The sequence below is a fragment of the Balaenoptera ricei genome, chromosome 13 (assembly GCF_028023285.1).
Source record: "Balaenoptera ricei isolate mBalRic1 chromosome 13, mBalRic1.hap2, whole genome shotgun sequence".
Classification (NCBI taxonomy): domain Eukaryota; kingdom Metazoa; phylum Chordata; class Mammalia; order Artiodactyla; family Balaenopteridae; genus Balaenoptera; species Balaenoptera ricei.
In genome coordinates this window covers 60,563,225-60,583,032 of record NC_082651.1, presented here as the reverse complement: position 1 = coordinate 60,583,032, position 19,808 = coordinate 60,563,225, and the positions used below count along the sequence as shown (strand labels likewise).

Genomic DNA, 19,808 nt, shown 5'->3' with positions numbered 1-19,808 from the left:
GGAAATATGTTAATATAAATGTTTCAGACATTACATGAAATTTCTAAAAATCTTATATTTGTATTTGTATGGAAATATGTATGGAAATATGTTAATATAAATGTTTCAGACATTACATGAAATTACTAAAAATCTTATATTTGTACTTGTATGGAAATATGTATGGAAATATGTTAATATAAATGTTTCAGACATTACATGAAAGTTCTAAAAATCTTATATGTTCTGGTATAATGTTATAAGTAATAATCCTAGTTATTACTTGAAAATGTATATCTCAGAAATAACTAATTTTCTTGTCAACTGCATTATTATGAACTGTCATCAAATCTTTAACCGTGGTCATTTTTAAGTCTTTTGTCATTTACAGACAGTTCTGGGTGTACTCTGATGATTTTGCAAATATGTTCCTATAAAAGGGTTTCATCTTCAAGAAATACATGGAAAAGACTCTGACAAGTACAGGTTTCTGGTAACGGACTGTACTGCTGAACTGAATGAATAAGCATTTTCAGAACTCTAATGAAAAACTGATGAACTCATAAAAGTGCTAACAAAAGATCAAGACGAAAAAAAAAATTAATTACATGGGACTGAGTGAACTGATGAGGATGAGTATAATTTTTGTGACTTTCTCTCTGAATTTAAAAAAAAAAAAATTCCACACGGACTCAGAGGCAAAGAATATACAAATCAATTTTCACTGCAAAGTAAAGGAGCTGTTACAGTGGAGGATTACTGGACTGAATGTCAATACTATGACATAGTATGAGTGTGTTTCATGTTTGGTAATTGCAATCATTGTTGCTTTTGTTGTGGTCATCCATGTACAATGCTTGGTGTCAGTCGATTTATCTCTTGTAAAAATAAAATACAGTGTGTGTGTGAAAAAAAAAAAAAAAAAAAAAAAAAATGGCTCCAAATAAAATGAGCCTTTAGAAGGTGATCACTAAACACTGAAGAAATGAACAAATATGTTTACCTTTTGAAATCTGACCTCCCAGTTTTATGGTAAGCTATTTCGGGGGAAAGTTTGTGAGTACTCCCACAATGCTAAGTGCAAAATACTAAAAAAAAAAAAAAACTTGACTTAAAAATTACGGTGTAATAAAGCAAATATACTTGGTGATGTTTTTCCAAAAACATGAGGGGTTGGGTGTTGCAGGAAAGAGGAATTTTAAGATAAGGAGAAATGAGAAAGAGAAGTAATTCAGAGCAAATATGCTTCAGTGAAAGTTGTATGAGTCAACATCCCAGAAACCAAGTCACAATTTCTTCATCAGAGGAGGGAATACATGATTGAGAAATTTGTTGTGCTAATTGGGGTTGAGGCAGTTGCGCTTGATGAAAAGGAAATCATCAGAAATGGTTTGATGTTTTCTATAAGAAGTTAGAAAATGCATTTTAATTCCAGTTGTGGATAGAAATTTAATGCATTTTAAACAGGGTGGAAAGGGTGAATAATTGTTTTGTCAGTTGGTAGAGTGGATTTTAGTCATCTCAATAACTATAAACCTAATTGAAGGAGAGCAGAAAGGCATTTCAGAAATTGGGGGATGCAAAATCAAATGTAGGAAAGCAGATTGACTGCTTATATGAGAAATTAATATTGCAAATTGCCTAGACAGAGTTTTAGATTAAATGAGGAACAAAAATAATAATTAGAAGAGAGGTACCTGACTCCAAAAGCAAGAAGAAAGAACTGCTTAAATACAGCAGGTTGTTGAAAAGCTTAAAAAAAAAAAATCCTGAAGTGAACTATTTTTTTTTTCTGAAAATGATAAGAACACACATAATTGCTTAATTAGAATTCTATTACTTAATTACAGTTACATCCTTGCAGTGATAGATATGGTATAACCTGTAGAGTTTGGTTATGATAGGAGACTAAAAATAAGGGGGAGTGTGGAATTTCTAAGTGAAAATACTAGGATTTGCTTTCTGTGGCAAGGGATAGTAATAAATGTGAAAGACATGTTTTATGGGCCCTGCAAAAGCTCACAACTCTATTTAGAAGTAAAGTTTCTAGAGGAATAACTGAACTGTGACCTTTGTCCAACAGCTTGTGATAAACTTTTCTGTTAGATGATGAGAGACAAGAAACTCAAGGTTAATTTGAGAGATGTTTGTGGAATCATATGATCATTAAAGTTCTGGTAAGAATAAAAGAAGAGAAAAATGACATGAAAGATTGTGACATTTAAGAAACTGGCAATGGGAAAATGCCTTTTCCCATTCTAAGTTTATCTGTAAATGAAAATTAGGGGAAAGAAGTACTGAACAATGTTGCGCTTGCTTCTACCAACATAGTTATTATTTTGGTAAACTGAAGATTGTATTGGGTGTATCAAGGATACCCAACTTATTAGAGACATCTCTGCAAATAATAGTAATAACAATTTGGGGAAAGTCACTTAATCTAACTATGCCTTAGTTTCCTCACTTGTGGCATTAGGTTTTTTTTTTTTTTTTTTTCTAACCACTATGATATATGTTGCTATATTTTCTTCTGATGTTAACACTTGATGTTTATAGGATAACATGACTACCTAAGAAGGAAGTTATAGGTAAATTAAATCAGGGTGTTGCAAGGATCCGATATGCTTAGGCATTTGAGAATTTAGCTCTTGGATCTGTCCTTCAAATGGTGTGATATTAGGTTGACACACATGCTATATACATGGGTTTTAGGATGCTACTGGAACAATAGAAATTCTGATGAATGGGGTCAGATATAGTATGTCAAAAGCTTCAGTTTACTCAAGTAATTATGAGATTAACTCACAGAAATCATGACCTTGACTTCTGCAATGCAATCAAGAAGGTCCAAAATGGTCATTTGGAAAGTGCTTAAGAAATAGTAAGAGTGGAGAGAAGAGTCTGAAATTTGAAATTAAGCCACAAGCTTAAGAAAAAATTTTTTTCATGATAATTTTACTGTGCATTAACACCTGCTTTAAGTAGACTTTCATAAGTTTATATAGAGTTGACCTGGAGGATCTAAAAACCACTTCAATTTAGTTACAGTCTGCCAGGTCTGCCATGCACATTATAGATTAGAGTGTATTTAAATACCATGAAAATGTACTGTTGCATAAGATAAACTTAGCTCCTTCTTTGCTCCGAGGCAATTTTATCTCATTGATTAGTCAGACACAAGCCAGGTGTTATCAAACAGAACTATGACATCTTAGATACCTGCAGTGCTCACTGGTTCCAGGAAGTTAGGAAGGAATCAACAATAAGATGGAAGCTGGTAGAAGGAGCTATAATGTGAAAGAGTCTGGAGCAAGAATCATAAGACCTATTTCTCTACCCAGCTCTATTAATGGTTAACAGAGAGGCCAAAACATGCCTCTTCAGTTCTCCCTTCATTTTGAAGAGGATGAAGTGATACCATCTTTTCTTTTTCTTTAAAATTGTATAGCCTTATGGAAAAGGCTGGGAACGTGAACAGCTACAGTTTAATGGACTCCAATGTATTTCATCCAGATTTGGGAAATTCATCAACTAGGTGGCACAGAAAATACAGACAACCACACATGCACTATATTGGATATGGGATCTCAGGACCAAAAAATAAAATAAAATTAAAAAATAACATCTCAGGATTATGGACAGGAAAGAGGGAGTAAACATCGTCCCCAACCTCTTCCTCAGATACGGTTTTGGCGTCCTGGAAAATTCCATGGAAAGCTAGATTAAATCATGTCTCTTAATTTTTCTTTTCTTTAAAGCCCCATAGAGATCCCCTGTATTTAAATTGTAATTATGTTTTTGTTTAAAGATCTCGCCACCATTCAGAATTTTCTTCTTTGAATCATCATGTACCTTCTTATAGTTGCTCTTATATTTGAATTTTGTATATGTTATTTTTCCCACTAACAAAGAGGATTATCAAAAATAAGTTCTCCCTCTCCCTCTCTCAATCTCTTTCTCCTTCCTTCCTTCTTTCCTTCCCTCCTAATAAAATTATTGGAGGTTCAGATACACTCTGTATTCTTAACAGAATGAAAGGGAACGTGGATTCCGGCAAAGAGGGAAGCAGACTATAATAACCCTGGAGCAGGAGAAAGCACTTTTTGAACCTCGTCCATCTCTTCTGCTGACACTTTCACCTCCTCCCACACTTACTCACTGCTTAGCATGTGTGATCATAGTACCAACTGCAGAGATAGTTCCTCTCTGATTTCTCTTCTTTAATGCATTTCAGCCCTAGAGCCGGGAGGGAGAGATTGGTATGAGTATTTTTCCTTCCAAAGAACCGAAGACATACTTGGCCTCTGGTATCTCCCTGCTCCAGGTTAAAAATTTCCAGGCTAAAACTTTCCTCGGAGCCAATCCCTAAAAATATCATTCTTAAAATAATATCATTCTACTCGCTGGCAGAGATCACTCACTTGTTCACAAGCACCATCCCTCTCCTAGACTCAAATTGTTATTTAAAAATAAACTACAAGGCAATGACATGCAGAACCCATCCACCTACCTTTGCTAGAAATCAAGGAGGTACATAGCAGTGGAAGCATATCTCGTGTTTTGAATTTTTTAAAACACTGAGTGTTTTCATCATATGCCCTATTACTGGACTGTGGGACTGGCTATGGGTTTAGAGCAATGAAGCTTGTTTGATTGAAAACCATAAAACATAATGAGAATGCTGGCCTCCCAGCATCAAAGCAGGTGGTTGCCTCAGAAAGACTTCAAGGGCCTGGGCAGAGAAAGGCTCTTAAATTTGTGCTGCTTCTTGATAATCTGATTCTGGAGGCTTTGCCAAACTTTCCTTAAGGGCAAGGTGAGAAGAAAGAAAGAAAAAATAATAAACTAAGCAGGAAGATAGGAATCTCTTTCAACCCACATTTTGTCTTAGATTTTAGGAGCATTTTGTTTGTTGTTTTGTTCTGTTTTTGATCAGGGAGGTGGAAAAAATCTTATCTTTTCTTATCTTTTGAGGATAATGAAGGTCACTCAGAGTGATATGTTAGAACCTGTTTGGCTAGAGGACTTTTGAGAATAGGACTTTCAGATAGCTTTGTAAAAAATGCTTATGTGTTTGCAACCACTACCATAGGAAGGGTTTACCTCAGGACTTAAACATTGTAGGAAAGGACCTTAAAGTACATAAAACTTAATCCCCTCACTTGACAGATGAAAAACCTGGTGCTCAGAGAGGTTAAGTAAAATGCATTGGGTTACACTTCACACGTGCTGGCCAACTTTCAGAGCTGTGCAGTCCAAACAATCAAAAAGTGCATCCCGGGAAGCCCGTTTTCTTACTTCCTTCATGCTTCCCACTGCTCTTGTTCCCCATTCCTTTGAGCTCTGAAGAAAAAGATCTGGTTTGATTGCTTTGTTTTGGTTGAAATATATAGATTTGTCTTGTCTTGGTATTTTTTTATTCTTTCTTCCCCAAAACTCATCAAGTCACCTTGATTCTACCTTTGAGGTCCCTCTGGATTGTTTGTTATTCCCCATTCTTCCCTTGCTAGATCAACCCTTAACATCTCTCCCTTGGTCTGTTTCAGTTTTCTCCTTTTTAAACTGGAGGCTTAGGGTCTTTTGATCCTTCATGTTAAATCCTGGCCCTATCACAGACCTTTCTAGAAGTATCCATAGCACCCTATAACAAATAGCAGTCTTTGTTAAAGTCCTTATATCATTTGCATTGGTATTACCTTAAATTTTTGTTAAAAATTCAGGTCCACTGCTAAATCAGAAGCTATGGGGAGAGGGATCTGCAGTTTAATAAACTCTCAGATGATTTTTTAATACACAAAACTTTCAACCATTGGGGCAGTCATATCCTGTCATCATTTTATCCATTTTCAACATCATTTCCTCCAATTTTTATCCAGCATCAGTGTTCACCTCCCTTCTGTACATCTTTTCCCTAGTCACACTGACTGACCCTAGACATTCCCCCAAGCATGGTTGTGTATTCTTTTACAACCTTGCCCTTTCTCCAACTTTTCCTCTGTCTCAAACTTTGTAGCTCACATCCTATTCACTTGGAGATATATTATTTTCCTTTCAATGCTAAGCCCAAATAGTATCTCCTTGGGAAACTCTGTTTTTTTACATTTCTTGACCCCCTCTCCCTACACTGTGTTGCCCTAGAATGCAGCACAAAACTTTGCTGTAGAACTTATCTCACTTAAGTGTAATTATAATGAATCTACTCAAGGGTTATAGAGCACCAACTATGCCTCAGGTTCTAGCACTAAAGAAATAGTCACAATCCCTGCTAGCAAAAAAGTCTCCCCTAGCTTTTCTCAACCAAAGTCCTCATCTGAACCACAGAACATAGAAAATCAGTTGAGTAACTATTTTCTCAGTTCTCCCAATGATGATACATAACTAGCACTATTACATACAATGGATGTCTTAGGGCATGAGGGCTTAATCTTCCTGAGAAACCCTAGTTGATCAAACACTGATACAATTATAGTAGTTAATACTATGATAGAGATAAGCCCAAGGTGAGGTGGAAAAGCAGAATCAGGTGACCTAATTACCTATGTGTTTGTTTCATCTGTACCATGTCTTATTCTTTTTCTATCCTCACTTGGCATCTTGCACAGGCTCATTTCATGGAGGTCATTTGATACATTTTGTTGTTGAATTAAAAGCACTGAAATTCATTCTGGTTATGGTTATGTGTCTTCAGAATCCAGCCAAGGCAATGAAAATCATCCATATTTGTAAATCCAGCATCTAATCACTGCTAGAGACACAGCTAGCACTCAGTGAGGGCTTGGTGAATAAATGTACAAATTTCGAAGGATTGTTACTCAAGAATCATAAGTACTACAGTACTTAAAGAAAAACTAATATGAATGTAAAAAACCTTTCCTATTACTTAAACTACACTTCTGGATATTCCATTTCAAATTTAATTGCTTCCTGCGTTATGTGTATTTTCAAGACAGAAAGAAAGAGTTGCATTAAAAGTGCAAGTAAAGTTGTATGAAGTGGAAAAAGGCAGCATTTCCCTGGTTGGGGGATTAAAGTAAGTGGTGGTATTTTCAGTGTAATTCTAATCTAATAAAGCCAAAGAAATTTAGTTTGAATATATTTTCAAGAACAAATAGCCTCTAATTACAAATTGCGTTTAGAGGAAGATAGTGAGGAAAGATATAAAGTGCCATAAAAATCTGGTGTCCTAAAGAAATTTTGAGGGGGTCTGTTGTACATCCCTCTCTCTCTGCAGCCACTTCACTTCAGACAAAGTTATCTTTTTATAAGCATCACATAAGCACACACTTCACACTCTTCCTGGGATTAATGGTTTTCCCATTTACGTCACTTAAAGGCATCTCTGTTCATTGAATCACCAAGAAAATTTCAGGCTGAGTGGCTTCAGTTTAGAGAGGTGTCATACTTCTTAGCTGCCTCTAGGGGCTCTTATTAAAATTCATGTTGCAGAAGGAGCATTTCCCTAAATGGTTCCTTAATGCCTCAAATCCCCAACTGTCTAATTTATATCCAAGGAAGAGTTTACTTCCTTTAGGGCATAACCCATTATATTACAAAGTTGTTAAAATGTAAATAAATACACATAAATCTGTTTAAGTTAGCAAATTGTGGTAAGGTAAAATAATCCTGAATAAACCATGGCATGAAAAAATGTGAAGAGTATATATGGAAAATTCAGCATAAGAATATTACCCTGCAAAAATAATAATTAACCCAAGTAAACCTGCACACAGTGATTTTCAGCACTTTTGCAAGTGAACAAATTTTGCTATGAAAGCAGTACTCAAAATCAAATAGAGGTTAGGAGACCTAGTTTAAGATTGTTATTAAAACACAGAGGCATTTTACTTTAATGGTCATGGGCTTAGTTCCAACCCTTTCGTTAGCAAAAGCTTATTGCTTGGATAGTAAGTACAACTCATCCCAAGACTGTATTTGCCTCTAAATTTAGACTGTTGGGGGACTGGCTCAGTGTGGATCCTGGTGATTTATTTGCCCTCAGTGTAATTGGATGCGAAGATCCTGATGTCCATCTTCCGAAAAAGGCTGAGCCTACGCAGGGGCTGGGGGAGGACTGAGCCTGGGAGGGTTTTCCCAGGGTCTTGGCACTTTGAGGTGCTGAGGCTCTGGCTGTAAGCCTCAGGGTCACTACTGAGCTACTAAATTATACACTGTTTTATATTTTAATATGTCTAAAATACAGATCTGAGTTGCAGTTGAGGTGCATTCTAGCCTAGGTTAATTGGCAGTGTTTAATGCCAGTCATGTCATAATTGTACATCTTACGGTCAATGATGTCAACAAAACATGGTGGCTGACGAGCTCTGGCTCAGTGATTTTCACACTTTAATTTGCATATGAAATCACCCGGGGATCTTATTAAAATATAAATTCTGATTTAGTAGATCTGGGAAGGATCATGAGGTTTTTCATCTAACAAGCTCCCAGGTGATATTGATGCCGCTGCTTCACAGGCCACGCCTTGAATAGTAAATCCCTAAATGGGCTAAGAATTGCTTCCTTTTAAACTACCTAAAACCTACAGCTTTAAGTCGCATGCCACTGTTTACAAATTGTTCTATATAAACACTATGTAATTTTATATCAATGTGTTGATTAATCCATGATAAATCAAATAATTATTAAATAATAGCAAAAGGTAATGTTAAGGAAGGATTGATTTCAATCGTTGGTGATCATACCTTTCAGTCTGGCGACCTCATAGAAGAAAATATTAACAAAAAGGTCAATTTACTCTTTCAAACAAGCACTTAAGTCTTACATATGAGACTCTGCTTTGTCTACAGGTGGTGAGTGCAGGGAAGGAATACAGTGACTGAGTTTGAAAAATAATGTTATGTGAAATCTGATGATGATGATAAAGTCCTTAAAAAGTAAAAACAAAAAACTATTTGCATTTGAACTATAAAAATTAAGTGACTATTCCCAGTTATTAAAAAGATATCAGTGTTTTTCTAAAAATGCTGAGTTTCTCAGTCGTCTTTACTAATTTTTGATACATTGGAAGGTGGCTATTATAATTCAGGTGAACAAAAGAGGAATGCACACTGGCTAGAGTCAATAAACAGAGGTTTTCTCTGGATTCTTCTACATATGAGCGATGTGGCCTTGATGATGTTATAAATAACTTGTGGCCTCCAAGTCAATTCAATTTCCTCACAAAGCTGTTAGGACAGTTAAGTGAAATAACTTTTAAAATGAGATAATATGTGCAAAATCTCATAGACTCGTCTGCAACCTGGACAGTCCTCATACTTCACATGGTCCAGTGCAAAATAAAAATGAAGGGCTCCTTGTTCAAAAGTTATTAAGAATTTCAAGATGGCAAGAGGAAGATATTAAACCAAGAGCAGGGTCCTTCTGCGTGTGAGGGCCCTGTGTGACTACACAGGTTACATGTCTGTGAAATATGTATGTATAGGCCACATTCCTATCTGCAGTGTATTTGTAGTTAACACACACCATTTATTGAAATATTACAGTATAACAGGTACTATGCTGAGTGCTTCAATTACATAGTTTCACTTAATCCTTTAGAGTGAAGGAAAAATGAAGCAAAAAAACATTAAATTACTTTTCTCAGGTCACACAACTACTAAGTCTACGGAGCCAGGATTTGAACCCAGGTCTGTCTGATTCTAAAGCAATTTGTCTTAACTAATTTAATGGAATACCAATCTATCACTGGTTACCGTCATCACATTTGATTCAAATTTAGAAACTTAAGTTCAGAAAAATATATATGTTTGACGGACAATTCATTTATCATGACCTGGATTAGATAACCTATGTCAACCTAATTATCATATCCTGGTACTTCACATAGTAGATAGTCATATCATACATGTGGAACTAAACTGAACACTCAGAGTCACCAATTTCTCTGTGTGCAGAATATTTACTCAACAAAGATAAAAATCTCATTTTCCTATTATTTAAAATCACATGCTTCTGAATGATAACAGAATTATTTTCATTTTAAAGTAATTAATTTGTTTTAAATGTGTTTCAATAGTGATAATTCTCCTGAAAAAAAGGTCAGTTATGGTGTACAGGAATAATTTTCTTCCAAAAACAGCACTTGATCCAAAGAACTAAGATGAGAGTATATCGTCTCATAATAGAAATTAACATGAAGACCAAAATATTCACTTTGTTTTGGATAGATATCAGATTTTTAAAATATGGCTCAAACTCAGTAAAGTACAAGCTTGCATTTCTATGGAGCTTTTCTTCTTCTTTGTAATGTGTTTTCGAATCCTTCATATCATTTTATCTTTCCTATTCTTTTCAAATTCTGAGAGCAGAACTAATTCATTGTGCTTTAATCCCATGTAATATCATGCCCATTATAGAGCTGAGCAAAGAGAGACAGAGAGGATAACTCAGATTACTTTGTCACCTTCTCTTTGAAGGTATTACAGATTTCCTCTGGCAGAATTAATGACAGCTTCTGCTGTATTTTTAGAGCAATTTTCAATACCTCATTTAAAGAACCTGTATTTTAATTTTCTGTTTTTTGTCAGGCTCTCCTTCCAGATTCTTAGGTGTGTTATTTATCTGTGTGTCCCCAGTGTCTCGTACAGAGTCTAGCACATAGTAGGTATTGATTAATGTTGACTCATAGAATGCACACATGCCTAAGTGAATGGAACAATTTAAACAGGGTACTCTAGTGGGTGCTGAAATTAAGAGGAACTGTTAAGTCTTAGACATTATTCATTACTGCTTTCTGCTGGGCTAGAAAATGTCATATTCTATAATATGCATCAATTCCTTAAAATGTCATTGAACCCCCTACCAAACCATGTTATGCTAGCTTGATATCTGAAAGCACTACAATGCATTATGTCAACTGCTGATATAGTTCCAGGCTATGGGGCATCTGCCGAATATGATGGGAAATAAAAATCTGTGGGTCCCCTGGAAGGGAGGTTGCTATGTTCAAAAAGCTGAATTCCAGACAAGAACTCACCAGATACTTTGGAGACTAAAGACCTGAGTTCCACTTCCTTGGGGACCTGAGCAGATGGGACTTCCTGAACCCAATCTCGAAGAGGAGTGGCTATGGCAAAATGCCTGGCTTCTGCCCTAATTGCTTATTTCCCTTGTCCCCAGGGCTACAAGGCACAGAAGGAAACTTACTCTTAGCAATCTATGAAGCCAATACTTTATAGAAATCTAGCAAGTACTTCCAAATGTGTTTTTTTGTGTATCCCTGTTCATACGGTTGGCTACAGAGTACAGAAATTTATGACAAGCATTATTATCTTATTTACACGCTTAGAGGAGGAAGGGATGCAGACTTACAGAGCAGAGAGGCAGTTCACAGAGGTGACATCCCAGTACCAGTCAGAACAGTAGGAGAAAAATCCCCACTGGAAGCTCACGTGTAACTGGGCATCCACGAAATATTTCCTGTTCTTTCCCCTCCCACTTAGACACCCCCTTCTGCAACATCCTAGTAATCTAGGCTGCATTTTTGTGTTCTCTTTCTCCTCAAGGTTCCTGTAAAGTTCATTTCATTTAATTATACCTTAATAAAAATATTGAGAACAAGGAAATAGAAGCAAGATTGTATTATGAGTAAAGGAAGCAACATAGAGTAGCTGTTAAAGGCAAGAGTTCTGTGGTCAGATAAGGTAAGATTCAGATCTCTTCCCTGGTGGCGCAGTGGTTGAGAGTCTGCCTGCCGATGCAGGGGACACGGGTTCGAGCCTTGGTCTGGGAAGATCCCACATGCCGCGGGGCGGCTGGGCCCGTGAGCCACAACTACTGAGCCTGCGCGTCTGGAGCCTGTGCTCCGCAACGGAGAGGCCGCGACGGTGAGAGGCCCGCGCACCGCAGTGAGGAGTGGCCCCCACTCGCTGCAGCTGGAGAAAGCCCTCGCACAGAAACGAAGACCCAGCACAGCCAAAAATAAATAAATAAATAAATAAATTTATAAAAACAGATTCAGATCTTGGCTCTGCTACTTAGTGCTTGTTTTCTCCTAGTCAGTTACCTAACTTCTCCTGTCTGCATGTCATTTGTCAAATAGGGATACTGCTAGTATGTAACTTGTGAGATGCTCAGAGAGTTACTTTTGAACATACAAAGCACTGGAAAACAATGACAGTGCACCCCTCTAGGCAATTTAATAATAAAAGCAAAACCTAAGATAAAATGCCATTAAGTCCACCACACACACGCAAAAAAATGGTGTTTTTCTTCCATGATTACCTTGCTGCTATGTTTGAAATACTGAATATCTAATTATTTCACAAAGTTTCATTAATTTATTTTTTAGGAGTAAATTGTTATGTTTGCTGTGCTGCTGCTGACTGTGCCCTAGGTACAATGGGGTAACTCACTGGGTGTTGTAGAAATTACATGAGACATAGGAAATGCTTAATATGCTATTATCACTATTCTGGAATATACCAACTCTTCTTACCCTTTTATAATTGCTCTTTTAGCATCCCTTTGTATAATGCCTTGTATAATCCTAGCCACAATTAGGTACCACCGAGTTTATATCACTAGAGTATGTTTAGATGAGCTCATTCAGGCAATGTGCTCAAACTAGGAAAACTACTCAACTTAGGTAATTACTATTATCTCACAGGGGTTCTTGAAAAGACATCCTTAAGGGCTTCCCTGGTGGCGCAGTGGTTGAGAATCTGCCTGCCAATGCAGGGGACACGGGTTCGAGCCCTGGTCTGGGAAGATCCCACATGCCGCGGAGCAACTTGGCCCGTGAGCCACAATTACTGAGCCTGCGCGTCTGGAGCCTGTGCTCCGCAACGAGAGGCCGCGATAGTGAGAGGCCCGCGCACCGCGATGAAGAGTGGCCCCCGCTTGCCGCAACTAGAGAAAGCCCTCGCACAGAAACGAAGACCCAACACAGCCAAAAATAAATAAATAAATAAAAATTAAAAAAAAAAAAAAAAAAAAAAGACATCCTTAAAAAGGAAAGGGGGATTTCTGACTTAAAAGAAGCCATGGTCTGCTGTCTTGAAAATGAAAGGAGGCAAGGGTAATTGACCTCTGTTTGAATTTTAGTGGCAACAATTTATTACAGCAGAAGAGTTGAAACACATTTCAGTATTTCCAAGATCTGAAAGACATCAGGCAGGGCTTATAATAAATCAGGTTAATGGTACATAAGAATTTGTCAAATTCTTTGACATTCCCACAAACTCCATCTTGCTTTCTCATTACAGTTTTAAAAGCAAACTGCCATCTTCTGTGGTTTTTTCTTTCAGGTGGAGAAACTTATTTTCTTTCTAGACTAGAATTTTTGCCCAACACTGTAAGTCAATTTGCCTCCTCTTCATCTAGGCTAAACTAAGCTCTCTTACAAGTCACTAAACCAAGACCCTACCTCTAGGAAGGCAGCCCAGAGCCAATGTGTGAGTCCTTGTGTTACAGGAATTACTTTGTATTTTTGTACAGTCTATTATTTAGTCGTGCGGGGGGCATTAGTAACATCTATCTTAGAATGGTTAGTTAAGTTGAGGACATTTTGCCAAACATAATTAAGGTAGAATTTATTTTCCTTAGTTATGTAATAATATGGTGAGTAAAAATATGTGGATATGTATGGAAAATGGCTAGGAGGAAGTGAGGTGGGAATGCAAACAGCAATTCTCTTTCCAAAAGAATGAATGAGACATGTGGAAAGGTTAACATAAATGTATTGGAAAATGCTACTTATCAATATATAGACTGTGACAATGTAATAAGACAGGAAAGGCAGAAACTATCTACAGGTATCAAGGACCCCAACAAGGAAGAGTCTGGAGGAAATGAAAACCTGGGAGAAACATGTTTAATCATGACTTTGGAACCCCCATGAGGACGTTCTCCCAGATAAAGAAGTCCTCCCTCTTCCCGAGTTGCATGATTATCAGTGAAGATCTCCTTACCCTCCAAAGTTTCCTTGAGGTTAAATTTTTCCAACAGGTCACAAAGCCTTTTATTTAAAAATTGGAAAAATAACTTAAAATGCAAATTCTGCCATGGATTTTTATTCTTACATGTAAAGAACTCTACTCTGAGTAGTGAGGGAAATAAGACAGAACAGAAGGACACCTGAGAACCCACATTTGACGAGCTGGTTCTACCATAGAAGGGGATAAATTGAGAAGCCTTCACAATCTTCCAAAGTTCTCTGTTGTCCACAAGAAGTAAGACAGGAATTAATAGGTATTTGTGCGAAGGAAATATTGCACCTTTTTCCTGGTGCTGATACTGGTACATTGTGTGAATTACAGCGATGCCACTGCAAATGGCAGAGAGGACCATGCTGATTACATGCAGGTATCAACTATTTTTTCACAGTGGGTGAAAATGCTCACATAAGAGGATATTTTCTGAACCTCATCCACTTCATAGCTTCTTCCAGATTTTTAGTGCTAAAAGTTTCTCAATGTAATTAAAGCCTGCGCTGATCTAATTAGGTTGATGAAATTTTCAGTAGGGATTTAATTCCCCCTAGCATTTCACTTATTTATTTATTTTTCTAGAATCCTTCCTTAGGCTCATCCCACGCAACTTTTAGTGGCAGCATTCTAAATTTCCTCACCCAGGCAGTGTCTCTACTCGCACAGCTGACAGTAAAACTCCAGCAAGTACACATGGCTACAAACAAACTTCCAATAAAGCAGTCTAGGTTGTTTTATCCAATACAATCCTTTCCTCCTCCTTCAGTTTCATTTCCCTACTAACAAACTATGTTGAATAATGTTCACTCTGCAAGAGGGAGATAGGTGTTTCAAAGCATTTTGGAGGCACAAAGAGGCTAAGAAATGCATAGTAGCCCAAGGAGATTCTGAGGCAAGATTAATGAGGGAGCAGCATGACCCTTCCTTGTAAGTCATTAACTGCAGAAGCCCTCATGGTCAAAATATTGGGATAGAAGCACGTATGAATGAGTTTGCCACCTATCTTTGAATGTTAAAAAACAAACAAAAACCTTTAATGAGCACCTTAGGAATCAACTGTAATACTTTTAGAGCAAAAAAAAAAAAAAAAAAAAAAATGCTTTCCAAGTTGTTTAAGGTGAATGGGCAGGGCAGTAGGTGTCCTCAAATAGACTCCAAACATCTCCCTTAGACGCCATGATTTAACTTTCTACAGCATCTTCTAATTCCCTCTCCTGTTGTAGCAATCACTCAAAAAACTGCTTACTGGAAAAGTTAAATTTGTTTTTAAATGATCTTCTTAAGCAACATATATTTCAGGTTTTATTCAGTGGTATAAAAAATGCAAAGAATATAAACAAATGCTTCTGCCCAAGCATGATTAGTATTGCTTTTGTGAAAATCAAATTTAAAAAGCATATTTTCAAAGATCTATTATCCTCTAGGAATTTCATAGATGTGGGCTGTATATAATGGTAATTTATTATTTACAATTTTTCCTGTAACTTTTCTCAAATTTATACCCTTGAAAGTCATTTTCAGTAACCTCAAACATTTCTCCAAAGTCTTTTTGATTTATTTATGATGAAAATATAAATACCTTTTAAAAAACTACTTTGATCCCCTTATTATAAATTCTTGGCCATTCAAAGCTCCCTCTCGGTTTGAACGAAGTAGTATATGAAGTTCAGGTTAGGTTTTGCCAAATTCTGTTGAAATAATTTTACTTTATTTTGAAATTTGTTAATCACTAAAAAAAAAATTTCTTAATGAGGGTTGGTTGCTCTCCATGCAAGCCAAGTCTTATTTCAAATAAGCATTATCAAATGCCATGTAGGGAGAGCCCTAAGTGCTAATTGCTTCTAATAAACACTAGATTATGGGTTGTTTCATTATGTGGAGTAATTTTTTTTTTTTACTTTAATCTTTAAAGAATGAAGATGTGAGTTAATGAGAGTGGTAGGCCATCTCTAGTTTTGTATCTTGAGTGCCACTGTTTATAATGAAACAGAGCCAGTCATTCAAGTATTATATTTTATCTGACAATATTCCGTGTTTTAATCCTTTTACCCCTTCAATGCTCTTCGGTGGGACAGACAACCTCTAGGTCTGTTTCCCCATTTACAAAATAAGGAGGTTGGACTTGAAGAATGACTTCCAGGATTCTTCCTATTTTAACACTCCAAAATTTCTTCTATGACTTCAGACATAGTATTATGAGTATCTCCCCCAGGACTGGTTATCCTAAGGGGGATCACATACTAGACTGAAAATAAAAATGTTATGAGCCATAGATGAAATCATAATTAAGATTTTATATAACATGACTGAGGGCAGAAAGCCTGAGATAAGAGTTAAGGAAGGCTCACATGGGCGTAAGAGGGATGTGGTGAGAATGAACATGGGTATGTTTCTCTCTTTTCAGCAACTCTACAAAGCTCACCCATCTGAAATAAGGTGATTTGATTCAAAATCTATGATACTTTGTCACAATTTAATTTCAGTAGTAGGAAGAGCAGGGCATTCTAAACAGATAGTAACTCAGACTTGGATGGAAACTATGAACCATCCAAAACCTCTCCAAGTAAAGTGTGTTTTGATTTATAGGCTGATTGTGCCCATATCCTTCCACTCTACTGTGTCAGGAGGAAATAAACTGTAAGAGATTATACATCAGTAAAACACTGGCAAGACTTGCTCCAGACACATTCCCCAGGCTGTGGAAGAGAGAGATGTAGGAAGTGCCCTATCGGTAAGATGAGTGATATCTATCCCAAACCTACAGAGACAATAACTTCAGTGAATCCTCATTGCTTGGACTCAGTAGCTGCCAATTAAATGGAAAATCACCTGACGTGGTTTTTATGGTTGAAAGACCAATTAAAAAGATAAGTATAAAATACATAAGCAACAAGGGTATAGCACAGGGAATTATAGCCGTTATTTTGTAATAACCAATAATGGAGTATAATCTGCAAAAATAGTGAATCACTATGCTGTACTTAAAACTAATATAAAATTGTGAGTCAACTATACTTTAATTTTAAAAAAGAAATGAGTTCTAAAGTGTCTCAACTGCTCATTAACACTTAAAGATATTAATCTGAAGTACAGTTCAATCTGAAACCGTAAATTGGGATTAAGGCAATCCACTGAAGATTCACACACACAGAAAGTTGCCTCACCCAAACTGAACTCAGAAGACAATGAGGCTCAGCTGAACTTGGGTGATCACTGCAGAAACTCTCATGTTTTTACAGGATACCCAAAAGGGCTCTTTAGCTAGATTCCAGTTTCTGCTCGAGATCCTTGGATTCCCTTTCCTTTTTCCAGTCCACGGCAAGACTAACTTTCCGTAGACAAAGCAGGGCCTAGGGGCTGACCGTAGGTTGGTCTGTTCATAGTGAAAGTGAGGAAATGGTGTGGATGACTGGGGCTGTGATTCTGCCCCCACCCCAATTCCTATCACCAGAAAGGGTTTCAGGCATCATATTGTGAAATCTAACTATGTTTTCACCATGCTTCTCCCCAACTGAAACATGTCCTCCATCCCTGGCTCATAATTACCCTTCAAGACGCTCACATCCTAACTCTTCTGTGTATCTTCCTTGTCTACTAGATCCCCACTCATTCACTCTCTTTTGTACTCAAATGGGCATAACTGTACCACACAGAAATGTCTAGTACACATTTCTAAAAGTTGTTTCTGTTTGTAACAGAATTGAGGGTTTACACAATCTTCTAACATTCTGTTAGGACACCTTGTATTATGGTGGCTGAGAGCACACAAGTCTCTGAATTCAGACTGCCATGATCATGCTCTAGGCTTGCAGACTTGTTAGCCGTGAGACCTTGCTCAAGAAACTTACCTCTCCAAACCTCAGTTTCCTTGCCTGAAAAATGCAGATAATTACTTCATACGTTGTGGAGATTCCTGCAAAGCTCTTAGTATTGCATTAGGCACAAAATAAGAGCTCAGAAAATGCCTACTGTTATACCAATGATAATAATTATTAGGATTTTATAATGCTCACAGAGCTTAGCACAGTCCTGGGTCATGTTATGTATCTGTAAAAAGTAAAAGTTATTTTCTGGGAGACAATCAATCCCTTCCACCACAAAGCATAGTTAGATTCAGCCTTTCAGAACTGCATCTCCTTGTATTTGTTAAAACTATAGCGTTTTTGAATCCTTCTTAGGACTCTTCCATATACATTCACATACTGGGCAATGCAACATCCAGTATATTTACATAAATGGAAAACAGGTAAGGATAATTCGAGCACTGATTGTTTTTCACTGATGCTTACTTGAATCGAGTTTATATGATTACAATATTTTCTTTAAAATAAACCAAATCAAAAAAGAAGGGATATATGTATACGTATAACTGATTCACTTTGCTGTACGGTAGAAACTGACACAACATTGTAAAGCAACTATACTCCAATAAATAAATAAATAAACCAAAGTACATCACTGCTTACCAACACCACCTATAGCTAATCATTAATAAATTCAAAGTTATTAAATTTTATATTTTAGAGGTCTGTACCATTAAACTACAGCCATATAATGCAAGAGGAACTTCTGGTTCTAGCAGCCAAGAGAAACTGGGTTGTGCCTGAATGAAAACAGGCAGCTGTTATGGAAAAATATTCATACAAGTTGAAATCCAAAGATCTTCCTGATCTTTTTCTTCCCATACCCCAACAAGTTCCGATCCTATCAAAAGTTACAACCAACAATGACAGCTGAGAATGAGGGATGAAATTCTTGGTATCTTTTAGCCTGATAGTTTCACTCAGGTAAATATCAAGTGAGCTCACTGGACCACAAACGAAACATCTTTACTTCCTTCAGAACATATTTAAAATCTAGGAACAAAATTATTTCATCATATAGATTCATCTTGTTTTTGTTGCATTTGGTCTCTCATAGCCTATTTTTTTTCTTCTTCTTTCCTGTAATGGTCAAATAAGTCACCGCTGTATATATAACACCTAAGGCATTTAAGTAGAAATGAGCAAGGTGTTTGGCTTAACTCTAGACCCAATATTTCTTTGTGTTTGACTTTCTTTTATAGCTAATATACAACTGCCCCTGCAAATCTTAATTGTGAATTACTTACAGACTGTAAAGAAGAGGAACTTAATTCCTTGATAATGTTCTATGAGTTGCCCCCATCCCCCAAATCCTATATAAACAGCAGTGGAATATTGAATTTAAGGTTGTGCCCTTTGACACCACAAACTCTGGGTCTTCAGCAAAGGTGCTTTCAGTCTGGATCTGAAATGATGAAGTCATGAATTAGGAATGATTCTGGTGACAGTGATATTTACCTCTTTGAGACAGCCCATAAAGTTGTTACTGACTGGTGACCCGGGAAGGTCTGCTGTGCTGGGACTGCCTCCAACATAGAAAAAGTCATCAGACCCCAGCATGGTATAATCTTCTTGCGTGTAGCCCGTTGTGGTAAGAATCCCATCCACTGATATTGTCACCTAGATAACAAAGCACAGGGAAAGGACACGCTATACTCAGACCTATATACTGTAATCCTGGGATATGCCTGTTTTGTGTTTTGTTTTGTTTTAGTTTTTCATTTTGCGTTTTTTGGTTTTTGTTTTTTTTTCTGTTTGTTTGGTTTTTATTTTTAGGCCTATGGCGGAACCCATTTTCATGTCTGTTTGAGGTTTATTCTCCGATTCTATGCAACTAGCCCTAAGAGATCTAAACTAGTTAGAGAGTTAACTGATTATTGAACTAGTGTCAGCATCATCCCTACGGCAACTCAAAAGTTATTTAGCAGACACAAAAATGGTGTTAGTAAAATGCTTCCTAGGTTAGTTTTGCTGGTAGTACATATTAGCAAAGTTTAGTCGTCTGTTATTAACTAATCAC

At 36.9% G+C, this 19,808-nt stretch overlaps 1 protein-coding gene across 18 annotated transcripts in view; it reads right to left on the bottom strand.

The window, feature by feature from the left end:
- NRXN1 (neurexin 1) overlaps positions 1-19,808 on the bottom strand; it is a 1,117,469-nt gene that overhangs the window by 670,629 nt on the left and 427,032 nt on the right. For all 18 annotated transcript variants that reach the window (XM_059942818.1, XM_059942803.1, XM_059942804.1 and 15 more), the window contains one exon: positions 19,247-19,408. In XM_059942818.1, the coding sequence (XP_059798801.1) occupies positions 19,247-19,408 (162 nt within the window). The remainder of the gene's footprint in view (positions 1-19,246; positions 19,409-19,808) is intronic.